Source organism: Ipomoea nil, unplaced genomic scaffold (assembly GCF_001879475.1).
Source record: "Ipomoea nil cultivar Tokyo-kokei standard unplaced genomic scaffold, Asagao_1.1 scaffold2921, whole genome shotgun sequence".
Classification (NCBI taxonomy): Eukaryota; Viridiplantae; Streptophyta; class Magnoliopsida; order Solanales; family Convolvulaceae; genus Ipomoea; species Ipomoea nil.
This window is the reverse complement of record NW_017619349.1, coordinates 2,943,131-2,964,120: the sequence shown is the minus strand read 5'-3', so window position 1 is coordinate 2,964,120 and position 20,990 is coordinate 2,943,131. Positions and strand designations below refer to the sequence as shown.

The window sequence follows — 20,990 nt, the reverse complement described above, 5'->3', positions numbered from 1 at the left end:
TATTTAGGGGGTTTTTTTAGAGCCAAAAGAAGCGAATATATTAATTATGAATAATAAAGTGTTCAATACATGTAGGAATAGAAGAAAACCAATAATGAGGACCAGACTGAGACACTGTAGCTCTAGCCAGAGCGTGAGTTAACGTATTTGCTGATCGAGAAATAAAACGGAACGATACCTTCACAAAATATCGTTTGAGATCAAGGCAATCACACAGAATACAACTAACGTATGAATAATTCAGGGAAGAACTCTCCAACATCGTGCAAACCAGCTGGCAGTCTGAATAAACCTGCCCCTTTGATAGCCATAGCCTCAACTAAAACCATTTAGGGGGTTTAATATTATATATGATTTTTTTTTTTTGAATGCTACTAGCTCTATTACATTGTAGTATCTGTTCATATACTTTCTCAACCTACTGAAACACAAAAAGCTAATAACGCCTCCATTAAGGCTTGAACTCACAACCTTCCTAATGAAAATCCAACCCGGGTACCATTGGACCACATAGTCCTGGTAATATTATATATGATTTAGTTTTGGATTTAATTTTTTAGATGTATCAACATATGTATTATGTAGTTTTGTAAAAGTGCACTCTAAAGTTTTGAATAAAGCATCCACTTTTAGTCATCAACTATTTGTAGCATTGTCACATTTAGTTTTATTCTTTTAATTTTGCCGTATTATATACATGACATTGAACATTTAGTCATTGACTATTGTGGCATTGTCACATTCAGTCATATTCTTTTAATTTTGTCATATTACATCCATGATTTTGAGCAACTTTCACTTTTAGTTATCGACTATAGTGGCATTGCCACATTTAGTCCTATCATTTTAATTTTGCCATATTAAATATAACCAATGACTTTTATTTGATTGCCACCATTAGTCTTCAGTTAAAAATTTCATTAATTTATCGATAGAATTGAAATAATAAAGGAAAAAGGCCTTTACACATATCGTAACTCATATTTCAAACACATTATAAATATTGTAAATATCAAATTATGTAATATCGTAACTCATAGAAATATGAGTTAGGATATGTGTATGAATTTTTTCCTTTGTTATATGTCAATTTAAGAATATCACTGTGTTTCAATATCGTAACTCATAGTTCGAACATACTTCTATGAGTATGATATTATATCATTTGATATTTACGATATTTTTAAATATAGCAATGCCACAATAGTCGATGACTAAATTAAGCATGATGTTAGCCCGTTAGGCTTATTAATTGCGCCCAGATAACACGTGCAATGGGCGTGTAAATTAGCAATTTTCTTTTTAATTTCTATATCATCCAACATTGTTTTCCTTTTCTCTCTCACCTTCATCGAAGTAGTCGTGACAAAAAACCATGAAAAAACTTAAATGACATGGAGTGACTAAAAAGAAATTAAAACTGTAATAGAGTCGATACTTAAAAAAATGCAGTTTTTTAAATTTATATATTTATTACTTATTATTTATTAATAATAATAAAAGTTAAGAATTAAAATAAATAATTAAAGGATTAAAAATACAATTTTATCATAAAATAATATCCCTTACATTAATTTGCATAATTATTGTCATCGTCCTTTATACTCGTAGTCTCGTAGTTTATACCGAACGCGGATGTATCTGAATTTCGAACCCGAAAGGAATTTCTCACCCGTTTAGCGAACTCTCTGCAGAGCCAAACCCTAATTCTTGCAAACCCAATTCAATTCCAGCCAACATGACCAGTGATTCCAGTGACCCTGCTCGTCGCAAGCACCACCGTTCCTCTCATTCCGATGTCGAAACTGACGAGCCTTCGAAGCGTCGTAAGCACGGTCACCACCACCACCACCACCGGCGTCGCCACCATCGCCACCACGGAAAGAAGCACGAAGAGATTGATTCGAAACTCGAAACGGAGGTTAAGGAGGCTGAGGTTGAAACTGAGGGCGGAAAGGAGGTCCTTGGAAGCGGAGCAGTGGGTGTGGCTATGAGCAGTTCGAATTTGGGGATCGATTATGATATGGAGGAAGGAGAGATTATTGAGGACGATGTTCCACCTACTTCTGCTGCTTATGATGTTGCTGAAGATATTGAGAACAAGAAATTGAGCTCGGACATGGTGTGTTCAGCTCCCCTCATCGTCTCTTTCTAAGTTTGACTGCTATTTACATTATTTATTGAGTCTTCAGTTTGGTTTATGGGACAGTTGCTGCTAAAGAATTTTGAATTTCAGAATTGACAAATTTCCTTTTAAAAAAAATAAAAATAAATAAATGGTGGTTTGAGTACAAAAACATTTGATTTTTTTTCCCCACATTCCTTTGCAATGCAATTTTTTTTTCCTTCTAAGTTTTCTCTCTTTTCTAGCAAGCCCCAAGCAAACTGAACCGGGTATTTGTTTGATTTCCGGTTATGATGGTGTTTTAACTGTGGGTATGCCGGTGTGTAAGTATGTTAGAAACCTGTTTGCACGGCATGGATATCAGAATTTGTGTTCCATTTAGAACTTTGCACCACACTATTACACTATATTCCCAGGGCAATGCCACTGTAGATTTGTCTTGAAGTGTGATGGCTTTCATTTGCTCAGTAAGCAATAATTGGTGCTTTTCATCTATGTACCAGAGACTTTTCCAATTTAATCCTTTTTATCTGATATTTCATTTGCAGGACCATCATGAAGCTCATGCTGAAGGGCCTAATTTTGGTATGCCCATTGAAAAGAAAGTGGAAGAAGCTGACAGAAGTAAGAATCATGAGGGGTTGAGTTGGGAAGGAATTTTTAGTGAAAAATATCTTGCCAATGGGAACTTAGTCGGTGAGCGCCACAAACATGAGGGAAAATGTTCTCCTATTGAAGAAAGTAGGACACAGAAGCATTACTATGGTGATAGAAATGATTTAAAGGACAGGAAAAGATCTTTGACACCTGACAATGCTGGGAAGAGACGCAAGACTGCCAAGGTTGCATTACCTCGTGATGGATATGAAGATGAGGGTCCTTATGGGAAGGATTCAAAGTCACCTGATCGGTCTAGAGGATTGCCACAATCTCAAAGCACTTCTGAGGAGGTTTCTATTTCAGAAGTGTTTCATAAGCCAGAGGGTGTATTTTATAAGGATAGGAAATATAAGGGTGATAAGGATTATGAAAGAGTGACTGGACTCATCAGAGACTATTGCCATGGCAGCCAAGGTTTTTTGAAGGAAAAAGAAAGAGAGCGCAGTTCTAGTCGTAGCAGATATAGTAGCCAAGATGACAGGTTTCATAGTCATGAGACTGCTGAAAGGTATAGGGAAGGAAGCCGAGAGATTGATAGGGATCGAACAAAAAATAGAGACAGGGAGAGGGGAAGGACACAAGGAAATGAAGGAGACAGAGTAACTGAGAGAAATAGGGAAAGGGAGAGGGTAAGGCAAAAGGAAATGGAAAGAGGTAGAGCTCATGAGAGGGGGAGGGTAAGGGAAAAGGAAATAGAAGAAGATAGAGCTCATGAGAGGGAGAGGGTAAGGGAAAAGGAAATAGAAAGAGATAGAGCTCGTGAGAGAGAGAGGGAGAGGGAAAGGGATAATTATAGGGACAGGCAATGGGATAATGACCGCAAGAGGGAGAGGGAGAGTAGGTGGGAAAGTGATAGGGAAAGCAGCAGAGGTAGAAGTAGGGACAAAGAGAGGGACAAGGAGACTGATAGATACCGCAGGACCAATAAATATGATGATCTTGGTAGTAGCTATGGTGATCGAGATAAGTATAGTGCTTCCAGGCGCATAAAGGATGATGGGACTGGCCACAGAGAGAAGAAAAATGATCCAGTAATAAAGATTTCTGACCAAAAACTTCATGAAATTGAAACTGATATATCTAAAAGGTGTCTTTTTTTATGCATTCGTTGTTTGCAATATAGATAATATTCTTCAATGGGCATTATCTTTGATGGCTTCTGGTTTTGGTGGGTTGCAGAGATGAGGATGAACAGGACTATCAGGAAGAGATTTCATTTCAACTTGCTGAACACGAAGAAGAGGAAGAACTAGACAGGATTAAGGAGGAGAGTAGGAAGCGCAAGCTAGCCATACTTGAAAAGTATAAGAATCTACAGTTGCATCCTAAAACTCAATTGGAAGACACTGGCAAGTCCCTCTCTTAAGATGTTTTAACCTGTTTGGGTTGATTTACTTTTCTTAATATGCAATTACAAAAATCCTTGTTTTGCAACTTTGTTTAAACTATCTCCCTCTTTTCACCCTTGCTTGTATAACTGGATTGTGACAATCATTTGCAGTTATTCAGAGAGATTTATTCTACATTTTTTTGTGCTTCTCCATGTATGGGGATCTAGATTAGTGCTTCTATAACAGTGAATTTATCTGTAATGAACAGCTAAGGAGGTAATTGAGCATTCTTCTGAGCTTGAAGTTGGTGGAAACCATATGCCAGAAGCTGTTGATGGCAGAGCTGAAGGTGGAGAAAGCCGTTCTGGTGACAAAGTAATTTCTGTTGGGAAATCACCTAACCAAGAAGGGTTTGCTACAAATGATCAGAATTCTGGAGCTGGTGGTTTGGGACAGGGCACTCCGAAGGTATACCAATTTCCATTATGATACTGTAATTGATTTCTCCTGTTCTCTATTTGCATAATGAATTCTTTCAGGACTTCATTTTTTTGAAGAGTTCTCAGTGTTCATTTTTCAAGAGAAATGTACCTCTTCTTGGGGTGCCTGTCAGTTTCTTTATTAATTTTTAAGGCTAATATAACTCATTGGCTGTTCTGTAATTGTTGTATGTTGCAGAGTGAGAGATCAAATGACATGTTCTGTGATGACATATTTGGAGAATCACCTGCAGTACATAAAACTGTAAGTTCTAGATTTGGCTAGTGCATGCCAACCTTTTAGTTTTGCTTTCCTTTCACCCATCTTTTGAAGTTTTCATGTTGTATTTACATATTTGTGTGCGTATGTGTAAATGTATGCCAGTTGGAGGATATCCAAAATATTGTATTATTTTTAAAAACTGTTATTCTAAAATGGTATGAAAGATAAGGTAACAAAATGGAAGAATACATTTCTTAAAATGTGGGATTAATGCCAAATCATTGCATAATGTCATTGTTAATGTGTAATTATGAACTTCACGAAATCTACAACAAATATGTATACTTGTTAAAAACCATGAGTCAACTACAATTTGTTTGTGGGATCATGGAAGCAACCTGATTATTAAGGTGCTGTTTGGCAAGTTTCAATTTTGTTTTGTTTTGGTCTTCAATAAGGCCTTTTTTGAAAACAGAAAGTTGCATTTTTCTGTTTTTGTTTTTAACATCAAGCACCAGCAACTAAATGTCTAAATCTCCATCCAACCCAGTTCCTTGACCCTACTTTGACTTTACCCTTGCTTCCACCGTTAGAGTCATCTTTCTCAGTGGATTGTTAGACAATTGTTTTTTTTAATCTCTTGACCTTGTGATATGAAACAGGAAAATAAGGAGATTGATTAATTGATTCTAAAATATCTTTGCTATTTGAATTTGATTTATTTCCTTTATAGATGTCTAATAATTGTCGTAAGGAGCCATGGTGATTCTCCCTTCCTTTTAAATTTTATTCACTCTTTGTAATCCTTCTATATAAATGTAATTTCCATCATAATAATAAAAGGGACAAACAAGAATTTAAGATATAAAAACAAAGCTGGCCAGACTCTCAGAATTCTTAGAATAGTGTTGCAAAAACCCACCTAGGCGCTGGCTGGCCGCCTAGCGTATCACCATAATCGGTGGTTTAGGCGGCCGCCTAAGCTAGGACTCCTAGGCACCGACTGACTAGGCTGTCTAGGCATCGACAAGGTCGCTTACTTGGCCGATTAGCTATTGTTCCCTTCTTTTTTAAATGGGTTATTTCACTCAATACGACATCGTTTTGAGTGAAGTAACCCTAAATTGTTCAAACTCTAGATGTTTTTAAGGTTAATATTTAATATTTTAGTATTAATAGTTTATAATTATCAAGTCTTAAAACATTACAAAATTTTAAACAAATTTTTAAAAATAAAAAATAAAATAAAAAATACACGGGCGCTTAGGCACCGATTAATCACCGCCTAGAGCACCAGGCGCCCCCGAGTGCCCGAGGAGCACCTAGCGATTTTTTCAACCATGTTCTCAATATCTTGTTCTCCAATTAAATTAAGCTTTTGCTTTTTCTCCCTCGTTCATTCAATTCATCTCTCAACAGAGGCCGATCGCTAACAACCTCTAGAAGTGTTAATCGCCTAATGCGTTTGCCTGTGATCATAACATTTTGGTTTTGTTGTTGGGAAACAAAATGGATGACATTGCAAGCAGAAGTCTAGGCTCTCCAAACTTCAATGCAATCAATGCAAACATCCATTAAAAAATTGAAGTTGTAGCAAACTCAGTCCAAACCTTGACCAATGCAGTAGACAACTTTGGCAAATTAGTGGTAACCTTGTTGGTCAAACAAAATAGCCACCCATCTCCTTCAAAGCCATCAATGATTGTGGTAGACAATGCCACCGGTCGCACCCACACCCATATGAAGTTACGCCACAAATGCGCTACACCAAGTGGGATGTCCTACTTTTTTAGGTAAGGAAGACACGTTGGTTTGGCTACACCCTTGCATACTGTATTTTGTACCCAATACATATGCTGGAGCACGAGAAAGTAAGCTTCCACATGATGTAGACGACCCTACTTTGGTACACAAGAAGGATCCATGATGGCAAATATTTATTGTGCAAACCTTCAGAGATGTATGCACCCTTTGTTTTAGTCTGCCTTGAAGCCTTAATCTTCTTGGGGAGTTTGCCAAATTGAAGCAAAGTGGCAAATACCTAGACGAATACAAGGACAATTTTCAAACGATGCTTGCGAGGACAAATAAAGTTTGATATGACCAACAAGTGGATTTATTCATAGCCGGTTTAGATGAAGTTCTCCAAATTGATGTTGAACGAAGTAGACTTGTTTCATTGGATGAAGCCAAGCCATCAATGTAGATCGTGACTATGCTTGCAAAGCACAATTACTAGGCAATTTGGCACCACCGCCACAATAGTCTCCAATGGGCTGGTACTCCATCTAGAAATACTATCACCGTAAAATATAAACCAGGTGTTGTAAAAATCGGCTAGGCGCTCCTAGGCTGAGGGGATTTCACCCCTAGGCGCCTTTTTGTTGGCGGACTAGACACCCAACTGGCCCCCACTTGGCCGAGTCGCAAACCTCTAGGTTGGACGATTGTGGTGACGACGACAACGTGGAGTGTGGTTGTGGCGAGTGGACGGTTGGAAGCTTTGGATGACGGGCACGACGCTCAGGCCTGTGGACTGTGTCGAGCGGTTGGAGCCTATTATTATTTTATTATTATTATTATTATTACTGGGCCGCCTAGGCTGCACCTAGGCGCTTGGCGCCCCCCAGACGCCCGACTAGCGCCTTTTTGCAATCTTGTTAGCAACCTCCTTTCAAGCCCCCACACATCAAGCGTCTCTCAATAGAGCATATGTTGGAATGGAGAAAAATGGGCAAATGTTATAATTGTGATGACCCATGGGTAAATGGCCATTGTTGCAAACAACAACTATACATGCTCAACTTTAATGACGAAGTGGAAGACGAGCCAATTGAACCAAAAGCGCCGGAATACACCATTCCCACTATTTCTAATTTCAAGCTTGATCTCTCAGAGGGGATTGATGATATGAAAATTAGGAGATTGATTAATTTGTTCTAAAATATCTTTGCTATTTGAATTTGATTTATTTCCTTTATAGATGTCTAATAATTTTGCTTTCCATCTTCATCGATTTTGTGTAACTTCCTATATAAAGGGGATTTTCATACTAATAAGAGAGACAAGGAAGTTAAGTAAGATAAAAACAGAGGTATGAACACTTTCAAAACATTCCCAGTATCTTGTTTTTCAATGAAATTCAGCTTTTGCCTTTCCTCCCTTATTCCTTCAATTCAACTCTCATCATAGTGTTAATCGCCCTGTGACTCGTTCATTTGGCTGTGATCATAACACCTCCTACTTAAATGGTAGTAGGCTTGGCCTACTTTATGTCATACATTTCTTGACCAACACCACACTTGCCAAACTTTGACCCTGCCTAGCTATTTTCCCTAACCTTACTCTTCTATATCTCTCTTGATTACCCCACATAGGCACATACATTTCGTTGCTGCCTTACGTGATTGACCATAGCTCACCTTCCCCGATATACCCCATACTCTTCTCACCACCCTTTGACTGCTGTCTGCTGTCCTCCACATACACATCACTTGGCCTATTATGAAAGCTCAACTACTTACCCCCATAATACCACCTCCACGGTGTATCCCCTTTCCCACTTCTCTCGACATACTCTGCTGCACCTTTGGGTCTCACTCTCCCACTTTCCAGTGGAACTCATATTCACCAACCCATCCACCATTTGCCTACACAAAATATGAATCCAAATGTATTTATGTTATTAGTTTCTTCAACAAACTAAAACGTTTTTTCTTTTTGAACCAAATGCAGTAACAACATTATATGAGCAATTTTTTTTGATTAATCCATTCATCAGCTATCTGTCAATACCCTAATACTTTTCAAAGAAGGAATTACAAAACTGAATGATTTTGGATTGTACTTAGTATTGGTTGGTTGACTTGGTTCCAAGATTTCTTGAAGTTTCTAGTTGTTGCAGACTTGTAGATTCAGTGGTTTCTTTAATTACACATAAAATTCGTTAATAACATCAAAATCCGGACATTTTGGATATGTAACATAATGTGACCAATTAACAGTTTAAGCTCTCATTTGAGAATGTGTTGGGGTGGAACTTGGAAGACAATATTGGATTTGATGTGATTTTTATTTTTAAATGATAGCTTTGGTATTGTACTCTATTGTTTTAAGCAAGCTACTGCTCATTCATGAGTCACCTTTATTCTCCTAGTTTCTACCCTGCAACAGACCATAAAGAGGAAAGCACTGAAAAACAGGCTTATGCCTACTAAATAATTTGGAAGATATCTTATTTTTCCTAATAACTTGGATGTTTAACTCTTCTCCTTTTCCTGTTTTCCCCCTTCTCTTTGTAACATGAGCAAAAGAAATTCTATATTGGTATCTAGAATTTTTGTGATTCTTTTGTATTAATCAGTTACTGGATTTGTTTTTACTTGATATGGTGATTATATTAGTTACTGGAAGTTTAAGTTTTTTTTTTTGTTTGTTTTTCCCCCCATATTCTCAGTTTTAGTTTTTTCTTTCATATGTCAGGGTAAAGGAGATGGTTTGATGATTGAGCGTAATGGCCTGCATGATAACTGGGATGATGCAGAAGGCTATTATAGTAAGTTAACTGCTTGATGTTACAGTTATTCTTTGTCTTTATTGTTGGAGTGTTTTTGTAGTATGAGATGAACTCTTTAGTACATATTCAGAGAAAAATAGATTGTCACAACCAAGTACCATAGTTTTGGTCTTTAGCTTCTGACCATTATGCAATAGTTTGAATATCTTGTGAGGCAATTGAACAAATGAAAATGGTTTCATTTTGTTTCAGATGATTTTTTTGAAATTTTCTTGATTCCTTTATGGTGTAAAATTCTCTCATTTGTTGTACATCTTGTTTCTAATGTTTTTTCATCTTTTATAACTTTTGATACATAGGTTACCGTTTTGGAGAAGTACTTGATGGCCGATATGAAATTATTGCTTCACATGGAAAAGGTGTGTTCTCCACAGTTGTCCGTGCTAGAGATCTCAAAGCTAAACCTGGTGACCCTGAAGAGGTTGCGATTAAAATGATACGTAATAATGACACAATGTATGTGTGCTTTATTCTTTTGCCTGTTCCTGTCTTACAGTTTCCCTGCTTTTATTAGCAATCCTGATTTCTTTGTGATGCAACACTTAGGTATAAGGCAGGTATGGAAGAGTTGGTGATATTGAAGAAGTTGGTTGGTGCAGATCCTGAAGACCGGCGCCACTGTGTTCGTTTTCTTTCTAGCTTCAAGTACCGGAATCATCTGTGCTTGGTTTTTGAGTCTCTTCATATGAATCTACGTGAGGTTTTAAAGAAGTTTGGCCGTAATATTGGACTAAAACTTACTGCTGTGAGGACATATGCAAAACAACTATTCATTTCTTTGAAACATTTAAAGAACTGTGGTGTTCTTCACTCTGATATTAAACCAGATAACATGCTGGTATTTGAACTTAACCCCCTCTCTATGTATTTTCGTCTCTAGGTTTTCATCTGTTGCTCCATTTTAATCTTGTTGTATCACTTACATAATTACATCTCACTGCATTTGCTTTGGCAGGTGAATGAAGCAAAAAATGTGCTGAAGCTTTGTGATTTTGGTAATGCCATGTTTGCGGGGAAGAATGATATCACTCCATACCTTGTGAGCCGTTTTTATCGTGCTCCAGAGATAAGTAAGTATTTTTTTGTATGATTTTCAACTGTTGTTTTATGTTTAACTTTTTCTGCTAGTTGCATTTATATGTTGTTTCTTTCTGAATCCTTTGTAATCTGATTATCAGTTCACTTAGCTCTTTCTTCCTGTTGCAGTTTTGGGCTTGCCCTATGACCATCCAATTGATATGTGGTCAGTTGGTTGCTGTATATTTGAACTTTACACTGGGAAAGTTCTTTTTCCTGGCCCTACGAACAATGACATGCTTCGTCTTCATATGGAGTTGAAAGGTCCATTTCCAAAAAAGATGCTTCGAAAGGTTAGTTTGATTGGTTATTTAATGTGTGATTCCCTTCCCTCTGCATTCAAATCTGTCTAGTGAGTTTTCATAGCTTGAATGCAACCTGGTTTTTAGTTTGTTGATAGTGTAGTATGATTGTAGCTGCCACTGTGCATGGATTTTGTACCTATGTCAAAAGATGAATTGATCATTCTCAACTATTACAGGGAGCATTTACTGACCAACATTTTGATCAAGATCTCAATTTTTATGCCACTGAAGAGGACCCTGTTACAAAGAAGGTAAGGTTGTAATGTTCGTGGTTCTTTATTGCATTTTCCAGGTTATTGATTAGAACTTTCAATGGACTTTTTATTTGATTGGGTGTGCAGGCGATACGGAAGTTGATTGTTAATATCAGACCAAGAGATATTGGTGCAATAATTTCAGGTTCTCCTGGTGAGGATCCGAAGATGTTAACACATTTTAAAGATCTTCTTGACAGAATTTTTGTGCTAGATCCAGATAAGAGACTCACAGTTTCTCAGGCATTAAGTCATCCATTCATCACGGGCAAGTGAACACTGATGATGATTTTCTAGCTAGACATGCTGTCACCATAGATTGTTGTAGAACTGTGATATCTAACTTCACAATAATTCCTCTAATTATTGAGCATTAATCTGTTTTGACCCTCTGTGCTGGCTTAAGAGCTTGGAGTTTGGCCAGTGTTTGACATGGTTGAATTTGGCAGAGAAGATATCTGATTGGGGAGAGGCCTCTTTCTTGGCAGTTCTTTCGGTGGAATATTTTCTGTTTCTATTGTAAGATAACTTGCCAAAGGCGTTTCTCCTTTTGTACTCAATTCTTTATGGTGACCATTAGAGAGCTTAAAAGTGCAAATTTTAAATTCCTTATCATTATATAAGATGTACATTGGACAGAATTCCTGCAATTTTGCAGGATTAGCATTTTCAAAGTATTTTAGTAGACACATGGTTATTTGTATGGCATGTGAAAATTTTACTGCTTTGGGTTAATATTTATTTTTCTTATTGTTGAATTATTATTTAGAAATTCTGGTTCTTTATTATATATTGTGCTTAGTATCTCTTGCTTTTCGTGTTTTATTTTCTGTTTAAAATTCATGGGAATTCTAATTTAGTTTTTCATTCAGGATATCTATCAGGATTATGAGGCAACCATTCAGTGCTTTAGATGCTTAAAAGGCACACTGGAGAAGGTACCTTGGCTTGTTTGATAGGAGCTTACTATGAAAGCATTTAACTGTGGTTTTTCTTTGTGCCTTTAATGTCAATTATAGATTATTTGGTTATCTTTGTTTGTGATTTTAGCCCTACTTTGTATGGGATTTCATGCTCATACTTTGTTGATTATTGTTACTTATTATTATTTTTCTGGTGTAGCAGTGTGTTGTCTGTAATTGATGCTAAAACAGATGCATGAATCTGTTTTGCACTTCTATATTATATATAGGTTGGATGTTGATTTTGCATTACCTTAATTTCACACAATGCCTTGCTATTTAAGGTCCCTGCATTAGTGGCCTGGACTTCAATGCATTTTTTCTTTAGCAATTAATTAAACAAGTCAGTCCTCTTACTGAATTACCTTAAATCTGATTCGTGTAATGGTCATTCCAGAGCAATGTATGACAGGAGATGCTCAGATGCAGCCTTGATATTGTGAAGTGGAGTGAGTTAACCCCTTGATTCTTGTGCTGTTTGTTTTTTTTTAGAAACCTTTTGCTCTGCTATGTAAAGATTGGTATTTGATATGGCTTTGTTTCTTTATAGGGTATTGCTCCATGCTTCTGCAATTATAGTAAGTACTCCTAATGACATTTCTACTAAATACTTTCTGATGATAAACTGTCTGGTCGTTCATATTGCTGCTGTTTATAGTTATGAGCAGTAATGATGAAGCATCATCATCTGCTTTATAAATTTCTTGAAATCAGGAATTAGGTAAAGCAATTATCATACTATTGTTGCATTAGAATGTTCTTGTTTCTGTTATCATAATATCAGCTCTATTCTAAATTCTGATGGAATGACCTAAAAATGAGGCCCATATTATTGTGAGGTTTGTATCCTGATCATATCCATCTATCTCGGAGTCAATGCATGGTGTTGCACTATTTATTGGTGTACTTTTTCCTACTTTTTCTTCTATATGCACACATGCATGAATACAATAAATACACACACACACACACACACACACATTTTAGTCTTTCTTTTGATTTTATTGAGGAGTGCTTGGTTTCATGCCTTTTGTACTGCATTATCAGATTTGGTTTGGTTTTGATTACCTTGTTTGTTTTTCCTCACTTCTGTTACTCCAATATCAAATTCAAATCTTTTAGTGATGACAAATGCATTATACCTTCCCCATCCCTTTTGGACTTTGAAAAAAAAGGGAAGTAAAGGAAATAAGAGAAGGCCATTATCCATGTGTTGGTTGTGGAATTTGAGTACATATATTGTGTGCATTAAATATATTATGCAATACATACTTACATAGTGTGCATTATACACGCACACACACATTCATTTATCAATTTTGATTTTCTCTTTTACTCCAAACGAAACAAAGAGGTTTTATTAATTTTTTTACAGTTACCAAGTATTTGATTCCAATTCTGAAGTTTGAATCAAATGCCCCCTTAGTATTTTATGTAATGAGTAGCATTCATCATCTAAGTTTTTCAATATTAATCTGTCTAGTGGTTAGGGCTTTGTCTATTGAATGCTAAAGAAGATCCAAATATTAGTATTTCATGGGTGTTGGATTAATAGCCAGTAACTTTGTTAGTGAGGGTGTTTGGGAATATAGATTTCCAATAATTTCATTTGTAGTGATGTTGCGTTGACATGTCTTCTGTGAATAACTTTGGAAATAAAATGATAAAATCACAAGGTGAATGTTGCATACCTGTGTTTGGCAATTTGTTTTTTCTCCCTTTTCCTGAGAATGCACTGTATATTTAGTAATTTATCCTAACACATTTATTTCAATTTTCTTTCCTTATGGGAATCCACATTACCACCCATGGCAGTAATGTGGTTATGCAAATTAGCTCACTATTTTTCAAGCAAATATGGTAATCTCTGTTAAGAATAATGAGTTGTAAGGTTCAGTGGTGGCAAGGAGCCAGTAGTCAGTTCACGACATGCCGTTAGGAGAATTCTCTTTGTGTTAAGCAAGAAACAAGAGTTAGAATGGATTGATAACTTGATTTCTAGATTGGTGATGATGTGATAGAAATATTGCAAAAGCCCATGTATTTATATATGCTTGAGAGGTAGCTAAGGATCTCTTCATATTTCAACATGTGTTAATTATGATACTAGGACTGTTCAACTATGCATGTCAACTTTGAATTTCTAGCATGTGATAATTTACGTCTGTACTATCTCTTTCTGGATCTCCACATGTAATCTTGCAAGGTTATCTTGAAACAAATGCCCTCAAAAGTTGTGAAACCCCTGTAAAAGGATAAAGTAAGGCTTTAAATGATTCACGTTGCACCTCTACACGTTCATGATACCTGCTTTGTTCACAGTATACTGAAGTAGAATGAGATGTTCAGGTTGACAGCATTTCCTGAAAGGAGAGCTACATAGAAAGTTTTACCTACTTCTCCTTCCCAGGAGCCACTAGCAAATCAGTGCAATGAAAAAGCTCCCAATGCCTTTCCTCCCTTTGAAATTTTGGATGTAGAGCTCTTAATTTCTTTCCTCTCTGCATTTAGTTTTGGTTTTTGGCCAATCTGTGATCTGCCTTAGCCTGAGTTGCATTTAAGTAAATTTGCCTCTGGTCCCTATGTATTCTCTTCCGATTTCTTCATTTTCTGCTTTTTCTCCTGAAGAACAAGGTAATTCATTTTGACAGAATGAGCATATGAAGAGGGATATAGTGTTCTACATCCAGTAATTATGGTATTATGGTATGTTATAATATTGAAAAGAATCTAATTTATCTATACAAATTTGCTATAAAATTTATTCTTGTGCAATCTTGACTTTTTTGAGTTTCACAACTTTTGTTGGTCTGTTTTTCTCTGATATGAGTTGGATGTAAATATGTAATCTGAGTGGTGATTCATTAAAGATTGTTAGCAAAACTTGGATTGACCTTTTGCAGTTTTGCTACATCAAATTAACAATTGTGATAGTAATAGTGAAATACTGTAGCATTATTCAAACTCCAGGGTAATGGTTGTGAGCATGGATGTGTGTGTTACTCTTTTGATACTTAAATTTCAGTCTAGCTTATTAGAGAGTATTAATATATTATTATAGATGGATATTCACTGTAGATTGTTTTTACTGACAACATATATACTTTATGTTTGGTTCCATTCTGATTTACATCCTGTATTCTCAATGCTTTGCCCATGTAATAACTTAGTCATAGCTGTCTTATTATAATTATATTATAAATTATAAATTATAATATGCATGACAACTTAAATGAGGCCTTTATGAAATTTTTATCATGCATGTATTTCCTTAAGTTAGGCTAGGCTGTTGGAGCATATCAATTCCTTTACAAGTTAGAAATGTTGGAGTCTATAATGCTTGTAATTTTTCTGTAATTGAACCAGTTTTTGTCTATAGTCGCACGTTTTCCAAATTATCCTATGTACATCCTCTCATAACACAGTGCAGGAAGTTGACCTTTTCCCTAAACTTGCAAATAATTGAAATTACTGAAGTCTTCTTCTGAATGGCTACATATGATTACGGATTACCTACTTAATTTTCTTGAACTGCTGCTTATGGTTCATATTTTGCTGTCTTAATCCAAACTGGTGAATTCATGTTACATTTAATAATAATGCACCCTCCCTTGAGATATATAGCATAAAACAGGTGAGTTTCACTTCCTACTCTCTTTATGATGGCTGTATTCTGATCTCCATCCTCATCTGAGTCACCATCTAAGACCCCCTTACTAAAACTGTAGTCTCAGTTGTCAAAAAAAATATTCGAAATGATGTTATAAGCTAATTTGTTGATGCATGTCAAAGAATTCTGATTTGTGCTGCCAATGCTACAAGTTGTTATGCCATGGCCTGCAGGTGAGGGTGCCATCATTAGCAAAACCTGTAGTGTGTAGATATTATGGCTGGGTATCCCCATTATATATATATTGAGTAGTATTTGTTCATATATACTTTTTCAACCTACTGAAGCAGGAGTAAATGCCTCCACTGGAGTTTGAACCTGTGACATCAAATTTGGGAGAGTCATAGTTATAGCTTGACCACAAGGTCTTTGGTTTCCCATTATATATTTTGCTGACAGGATTTTTGTGTTATATGCAAGAAAGGTACATTTACCAGATGATCAAGTTAACTTGAGACAATTTGACGTGTTTGTTCCATATATATATGTAGAGTAACATTCTATCCATATTGGAGGGAGTACAACGCAACTTAGTCACTGTGTTCGACGGTGGAAATCCTGAGTATACCTAAAAAAAGAGTAACATTCTATTTTTCTTTCCTGCACTTTTTCATTTCTGTAGAAAAATAGGAAATTTGTTCATTAGTAAATGTGACGTTACAATTTTTATGTGAATTTTTCATGTTAAAAATTGCTTTCCTGACGATGGCCAACTCAGCATACCTAGGTAAGGAAATGGCAAGTATATGTATCAACTTGTCATTATGGTACAATTGAACCTGTTTCCAGATATAAATCAAGGAAGGATTCTTAAGATATAGCAAACAGTATTTACCTTGAGTTTTGGTTTTAGATCTTTGTCAAGTTTATCGTTTTGGGATTGATATTAGTTTGGATGTTTTGAGTTGCTCTACTATGTATTTTATATGTGATGTTTATTATTTATTGGTAAATGATTTTTTTATTTTGTTTAATTTATTTAATATTTGTTTTAAAAATTATTTTTCAATTTAATTGTGTTTAATAATACTTTTAATGTAGTTTTTAAATACATATATTTCATATACTAATACTAAACTTAATATTATGAAAAATTGAATTAAAAATAATTTCAATCCCTTGATAATTGAATCAGATACAAAATGCGATGGAGTATTTGATTTGCAAAAAATAGGATGAATTTATATACCGTGATTCAAATGTCAATTAGAGTGAGAATAAGCTATTAAGCCCATGCTGTTAAAAAGAGAAGTCTCCTTTTATTGAAATCTAAGTACGAACTCTTTTTTAAATTTGTTTATTATCATGACAATTTATGCTATGGGGTTCAGGCTCTGGTCAAAAATCATTTTAGATCGGGTACCTATAGTTAATGTCATGTTTAGTCAAAATATGTACTTGGAAATAAATTGAAAATATGTTAATTATATAATTTATAAATTGAATGAACATAATATATGTACATATGATAATTATAATAGGTAAATAATTTATTAATTACATTTACATTTGTAATTAATTTTGATAGGGTTTACCATATTAATGGTAGATCTTGGTCCACAGTATATAACAATTGCTTTCGCCTCTATTACTCTATTAGATTCATTTATGTTCTCAATCTTGCATTGTTTTGATGAAGAGAATTAGAATCTCATTCTCACATAATTTTAAAAACAAGTAAATTTTTCGGTTGAGGGAATTGTAATTTTTTCATTTTCATTGAATTAGAATTTAGTGTCTCTATTGGTATTTTTAATTTCATAGTAAATGGGATGACAAATAAATACTTTTGAGACAAAATTACCCTTTTCTTTTTTTAACCAAAAATTGATGTTTCATTATCACGAAATTAAAATCAAATGCCTCCCCCGAAATTATCTCAAATTGTATAATTAAGTAAATTTTGAAAGATATGAAATATGTTTTAGTGATATAAGTTCCAAAGTGAACAATCAATATAAAAAATGTGAGAATATTTCAAATAACTATATTGCGTTACAGTTTTGACATAAATTTAGTTTGAAGATGTGTAACAGAAGTAATTGACAATTTGTGAAACAATAAAATAATTAGTCTTTGTAAAATTGTCTATAGAAAAGTATTACAAAATTACTCAACAAGAAACTATGTTAATTATTTCGTAAAATTTCATAAATCTTTTTTTGAATTTTGTTCAAATAGTTATAGGATGTCACATTATTTTACATTCACTCTAATTATTTATTTTTCACATGTAACCTGGATAGTGAATTTACACATTAAGATTTGCGTAGTGCGTACCCATAGATTTCAAAATCCGCACATGTAACATGCTTGACAACCTCACAGTATCTTTTAGCCATAAACAATCCCACATTATCTATCACTCTATCAGACAACAATATGCCCCATAGAATTCTAAAAAACTGCAAGCTACAATTATAATTAATGCTTGTTTGACCTAGCTGGAGGATATTCAAAATAGTTCTTAATTAGCAAAGAACTTTTGCCTCTTTGTTTTAGCTTTCAAAGTCTTTTCTGTTTTTATTATCTGGAACTGCTGCTTTTGGAATATATAAGCTCCAATAACCTCTGGGCGAAAAAAGCACTTACTGGCCCCTAGAACGCTTCTTTCCTTGTTGCATTAGATCAGCAAAAGACTGCAAACTGACACCAACATCTTCATCATACTCGATTCCAAGTTCCTCCTGAGAATGTGAATGATCATTGAAGTTTATCTTTGCAAAGACTAGTCACTGGAATGAAATAACGGATAGAGAATCTATGTGTAAATACCTTAAATTCCTTGATATCCTTGGGTGAGTTCTCAGTAATAGCATCCCAGACATCTTTGAACATTCTCTTACGCCTTCTCCACTGATTTAGTGTTTCAGTATACAATTCCTCCACAGCTTTTCTCTCTTCTGGGCTCACTAGGGTGACTCCTTCCCTCAATTTAGTCAATTTCTTTTCCATCTCCTCAGCCTGAAAATGACCAGAAGTTCAGTATATTACATAAAAGGCCTTCAGTTGAAAATATATCCTTTTGGCAAAAACTTTTCATAGCTTTCTTCCTTTCAACCTCGTTTCTTTGGTTGGTTTCCCTAGCACGTATCTCTTCCAGTGTCAAATTTGATTGCAAAGCTTTAATTTCTGCAACAGCAGTGTCAAATCATTGGAGTATAAGGGAAACTTGAGCTACATTATTTTAAGAACTGAATCGATCACAAGTTCATATTAAGAAGTAATTAGAAAGCTAGAAATGATTTGTTTATGCAAAAGGCATAAAGATTTTGAAGAAGTACCTCCCTCAACCTCACTGATTTCTCTCCTTTGTTCACCCAGCATCTCTTGCAGCTTGGCATTTTCTTCCTTCATTCGATTAAGCTCTTCAGTGTCTGGAATATCAAACTGATCTTGCCGAGCAATATATATCTTTTGTTTGCCATACTCCTTGAATGATATTTTTCCACTGTCAGCAAGACTGTCCAGTGCCTTCTGTACTGCAGTTTTCTTAAGGTTAAACTTTTGCAGACAGTCGGCCACACTTTGAGCATTCAAAGGTCTGTTTTGCTGGAAAAGTAAAAGTAAAGAAAAAAAAAAGTCAAGCATCATGTAAGAGCCAATGAATATTTAACAATGGCAATAAAAAGAGGGTAAAAATACAAGTGTTTATTTTAATGATGAATACCACATGCTTTTTTGAACACATAGATCTTTCATTAACATCTAAAAACTAGCAACATCACTTTTTGTTACACCATGCATTGAATTTAACTATTAGAGTATACCAATAAAATATGCAACCATCTTCACAGTTCACATATATAAAGCTCTTTGCATAGAAGTGTGGTTACCATAGCAATCCTCAACAGAGACCTAGTGACCAGAAAATTTACTTCATACACGGAAAAAGATAGATCAAAAGGAATTGTTAAAGCTAGCTCATGCTAATTAAAGTTTTACGATATTTGGTTTCACCATATCTAAATCAAGGCTCAGAGAACAAAATTCAGATTACCAAAACAATCCCACAGCAGAAAATTATTACCAGCTACTATATTGCATATATATTGGAATATATTCAAAATATAATTACCACAAAATTATCACATGACTCGTACAAATATGTCTTGGAAACACTACCAGATGAGAAAACTTCTAGCACAGCCTACATATGACTCTTAAGATACCCAACATTTTAGAAGAGAATAGAAAGACACATAAACAGGACATTCTAAGAGCAAAATAAATTTGAAATTTCACTGAATAACCTAATCAAACACATAACTCACAAATCCAACATCAGCTCAAAGCCTCAAAAGAGCAAAGCCAACGGATAAGAGTTTATCATGAAGCCAAACGGAAATAACAATGAAAAAAGAACCTCATAGCCGGTAGCCCTAACTCTATCTACGAGAACTTACTTTGAAGCTAAAGATCAGAAAATAGAGTCAGATTACGTGAAGAGAAGTATGAATCTTACCTCGTTCACGAAGTTGAGCACAATTCCTGAAAATCGCAAACCAAAATAAATAAACAAATCATTCGTAAATGATAAACAGATCTGATAATCGGTTCTCGATATGAAATGACCAAATCCGAAGTTTCTGAATTTGTTTCTAAATGTCGGTGCCATTTGCATTTAATTGGATATACACACATAATACATACACGCAACACGCATATAAATATAGAGAGAAAGATGAATTGCCTTCACTGCTATCTGATTTAGGAGGCATCGATCAGAAGGTTAAGTGGAATCACACTGTGAAGAAGAAGAAGAAGACCGCGGGAAAATTATCTGCAAATTCCCTTGTATACTTTAAAATGAGCTCTCACGAACTCTGGCGTGCCTTATAAGAGAGGGAAAAAAGAGTTAATTTCATTGATACGACGTCGTTATAATTATGAAATGCTCTTTTGTTTGCATTCAATATCATATACTCCGTAATATTTTAATAATTTATTTATTTATTTTAGAAAAAAGTCAAATAAATTTTCAAACTTTATACGGGAAGTCAATTAAATATTTAAATTTTTAAAAATTATAATTATGCACATAAATATATTAATATAATGTTTCGATTAATGACCTGTAATAAGTAATAACAGCTCATTAGGGTCCATAATTGTGATGTTTCTTTTTATTTTCGAGTGAAAACTAGTGATGAAGTTGACGAAGAAGGTGTTGCACTTGATATAAAAAAAATTTAAGTTTTAAATAATTTTTATTTTCTATAAGTTTGAAATAATTGTGTATTTTCTAACTAAGAAAATATAGGTTGATAAATACGTTATCTGCTCTTCAATATTTTTTTTTTGATAAAAAAAAAAACATAAAAATGA

At 34.9% G+C, this 20,990-nt stretch overlaps 2 protein-coding genes across 6 annotated transcripts; one reads left to right on the top strand and one right to left on the bottom strand.

The window, feature by feature from the left end:
* Positions 1 to 1,619: 1,619 nt before the first annotated feature.
* On the top strand, positions 1,620 to 19,863 carry LOC109160958 (serine/threonine-protein kinase prpf4B-like). 4 transcript variants are annotated; one of them, XR_002050839.1, is made up of 16 exons: positions 1,620 to 2,122; positions 2,674 to 3,872; positions 3,965 to 4,134; positions 4,385 to 4,584; positions 4,795 to 4,860; positions 9,301 to 9,373; positions 9,694 to 9,850; positions 9,941 to 10,232; positions 10,350 to 10,464; positions 10,601 to 10,764; positions 10,953 to 11,027; positions 11,118 to 11,184; positions 11,480 to 11,549; positions 11,903 to 11,968; positions 12,390 to 12,441; positions 12,543 to 12,882. XR_002050839.1 is itself a non-coding variant. In XM_019309229.1 (15 exons), exons 1-14 carry the CDS (start codon positions 1,739 to 1,741, stop codon positions 11,949 to 11,951), a joined length of 3,195 nt encoding a protein of 1,064 aa, XP_019164774.1. In that variant the 5' UTR covers positions 1,620 to 1,738; the 3' UTR covers positions 11,952 to 11,968; positions 19,852 to 19,863. The 4 variants fall into 4 exon arrangements, 2 of the variants coding, with proteins under 2 accessions (XP_019164774.1, XP_019164775.1); XR_002050838.1 differs by having other exon boundaries at positions 11,118 to 11,298; XM_019309229.1 differs by lacking the exons at positions 12,390 to 12,441; positions 12,543 to 12,882 and adding an exon at positions 19,852 to 19,863 and having other exon boundaries at positions 11,118 to 11,298.
* On the bottom strand, positions 17,968 to 20,470 carry LOC109160961 (homologous-pairing protein 2 homolog). 2 transcript variants are annotated; one of them, XR_002050842.1, is made up of 7 exons: positions 20,356 to 20,470; positions 20,128 to 20,153; positions 18,947 to 19,214; positions 18,724 to 18,794; positions 18,438 to 18,626; positions 18,181 to 18,349; positions 17,968 to 18,125 (listed from the first exon to the last, which is right to left on the bottom strand). XR_002050842.1 is itself a non-coding variant. In XM_019309234.1 (6 exons), exons 1-6 carry the CDS (start codon positions 20,381 to 20,383, stop codon positions 18,251 to 18,253), a joined length of 681 nt encoding a protein of 226 aa, XP_019164779.1. In that variant the 5' UTR covers positions 20,384 to 20,470; the 3' UTR covers positions 17,968 to 18,250. The 2 variants fall into 2 exon arrangements, 1 of the variants encoding a protein (XP_019164779.1); XM_019309234.1 differs by having other exon boundaries at positions 17,968 to 18,349.
* Between the last annotated feature and the right edge of the window lie 520 nt (positions 20,471 to 20,990).

What these genes read in the sequence shown, in the direction of transcription:
- LOC109160958 (XM_019309229.1), top strand. Translation starts at nt 1,739, where the DNA reads ATGACCAGTGATTCCAGTGACCCTGCTCGTCGCAAGCACCACCGTTCC. An exon ending in ATACGTAATAATGACACAAT is followed by an intron (nt 9,851 to 9,940) that starts GTATGTGTGCTT and finishes TGCAACACTTAG; the next exon opens with GTATAAGGCAGGTATGGAAG. An exon ending in TTATCGTGCTCCAGAGATAA is followed by an intron (nt 10,465 to 10,600) that starts GTAAGTATTTTT and finishes TTCCTGTTGCAG; the next exon opens with TTTTGGGCTTGCCCTATGAC.
- LOC109160961 (XM_019309234.1), bottom strand. Translation starts at nt 20,383, where the DNA reads ATGCCTCCTAAATCAGATAGCAGTGAAG. An exon ending in AATCAGTGAGGTTGAGGGAG is followed by an intron (nt 18,795 to 18,946) that starts GTACTTCTTCAA and finishes CTGCTGTTGCAG; the next exon opens with AAATTAAAGCTTTGCAATCA. An exon ending in AAACCAACCAAAGAAACGAG is followed by an intron (nt 18,627 to 18,723) that starts GTTGAAAGGAAG and finishes GGTCATTTTCAG; the next exon opens with GCTGAGGAGATGGAAAAGAA.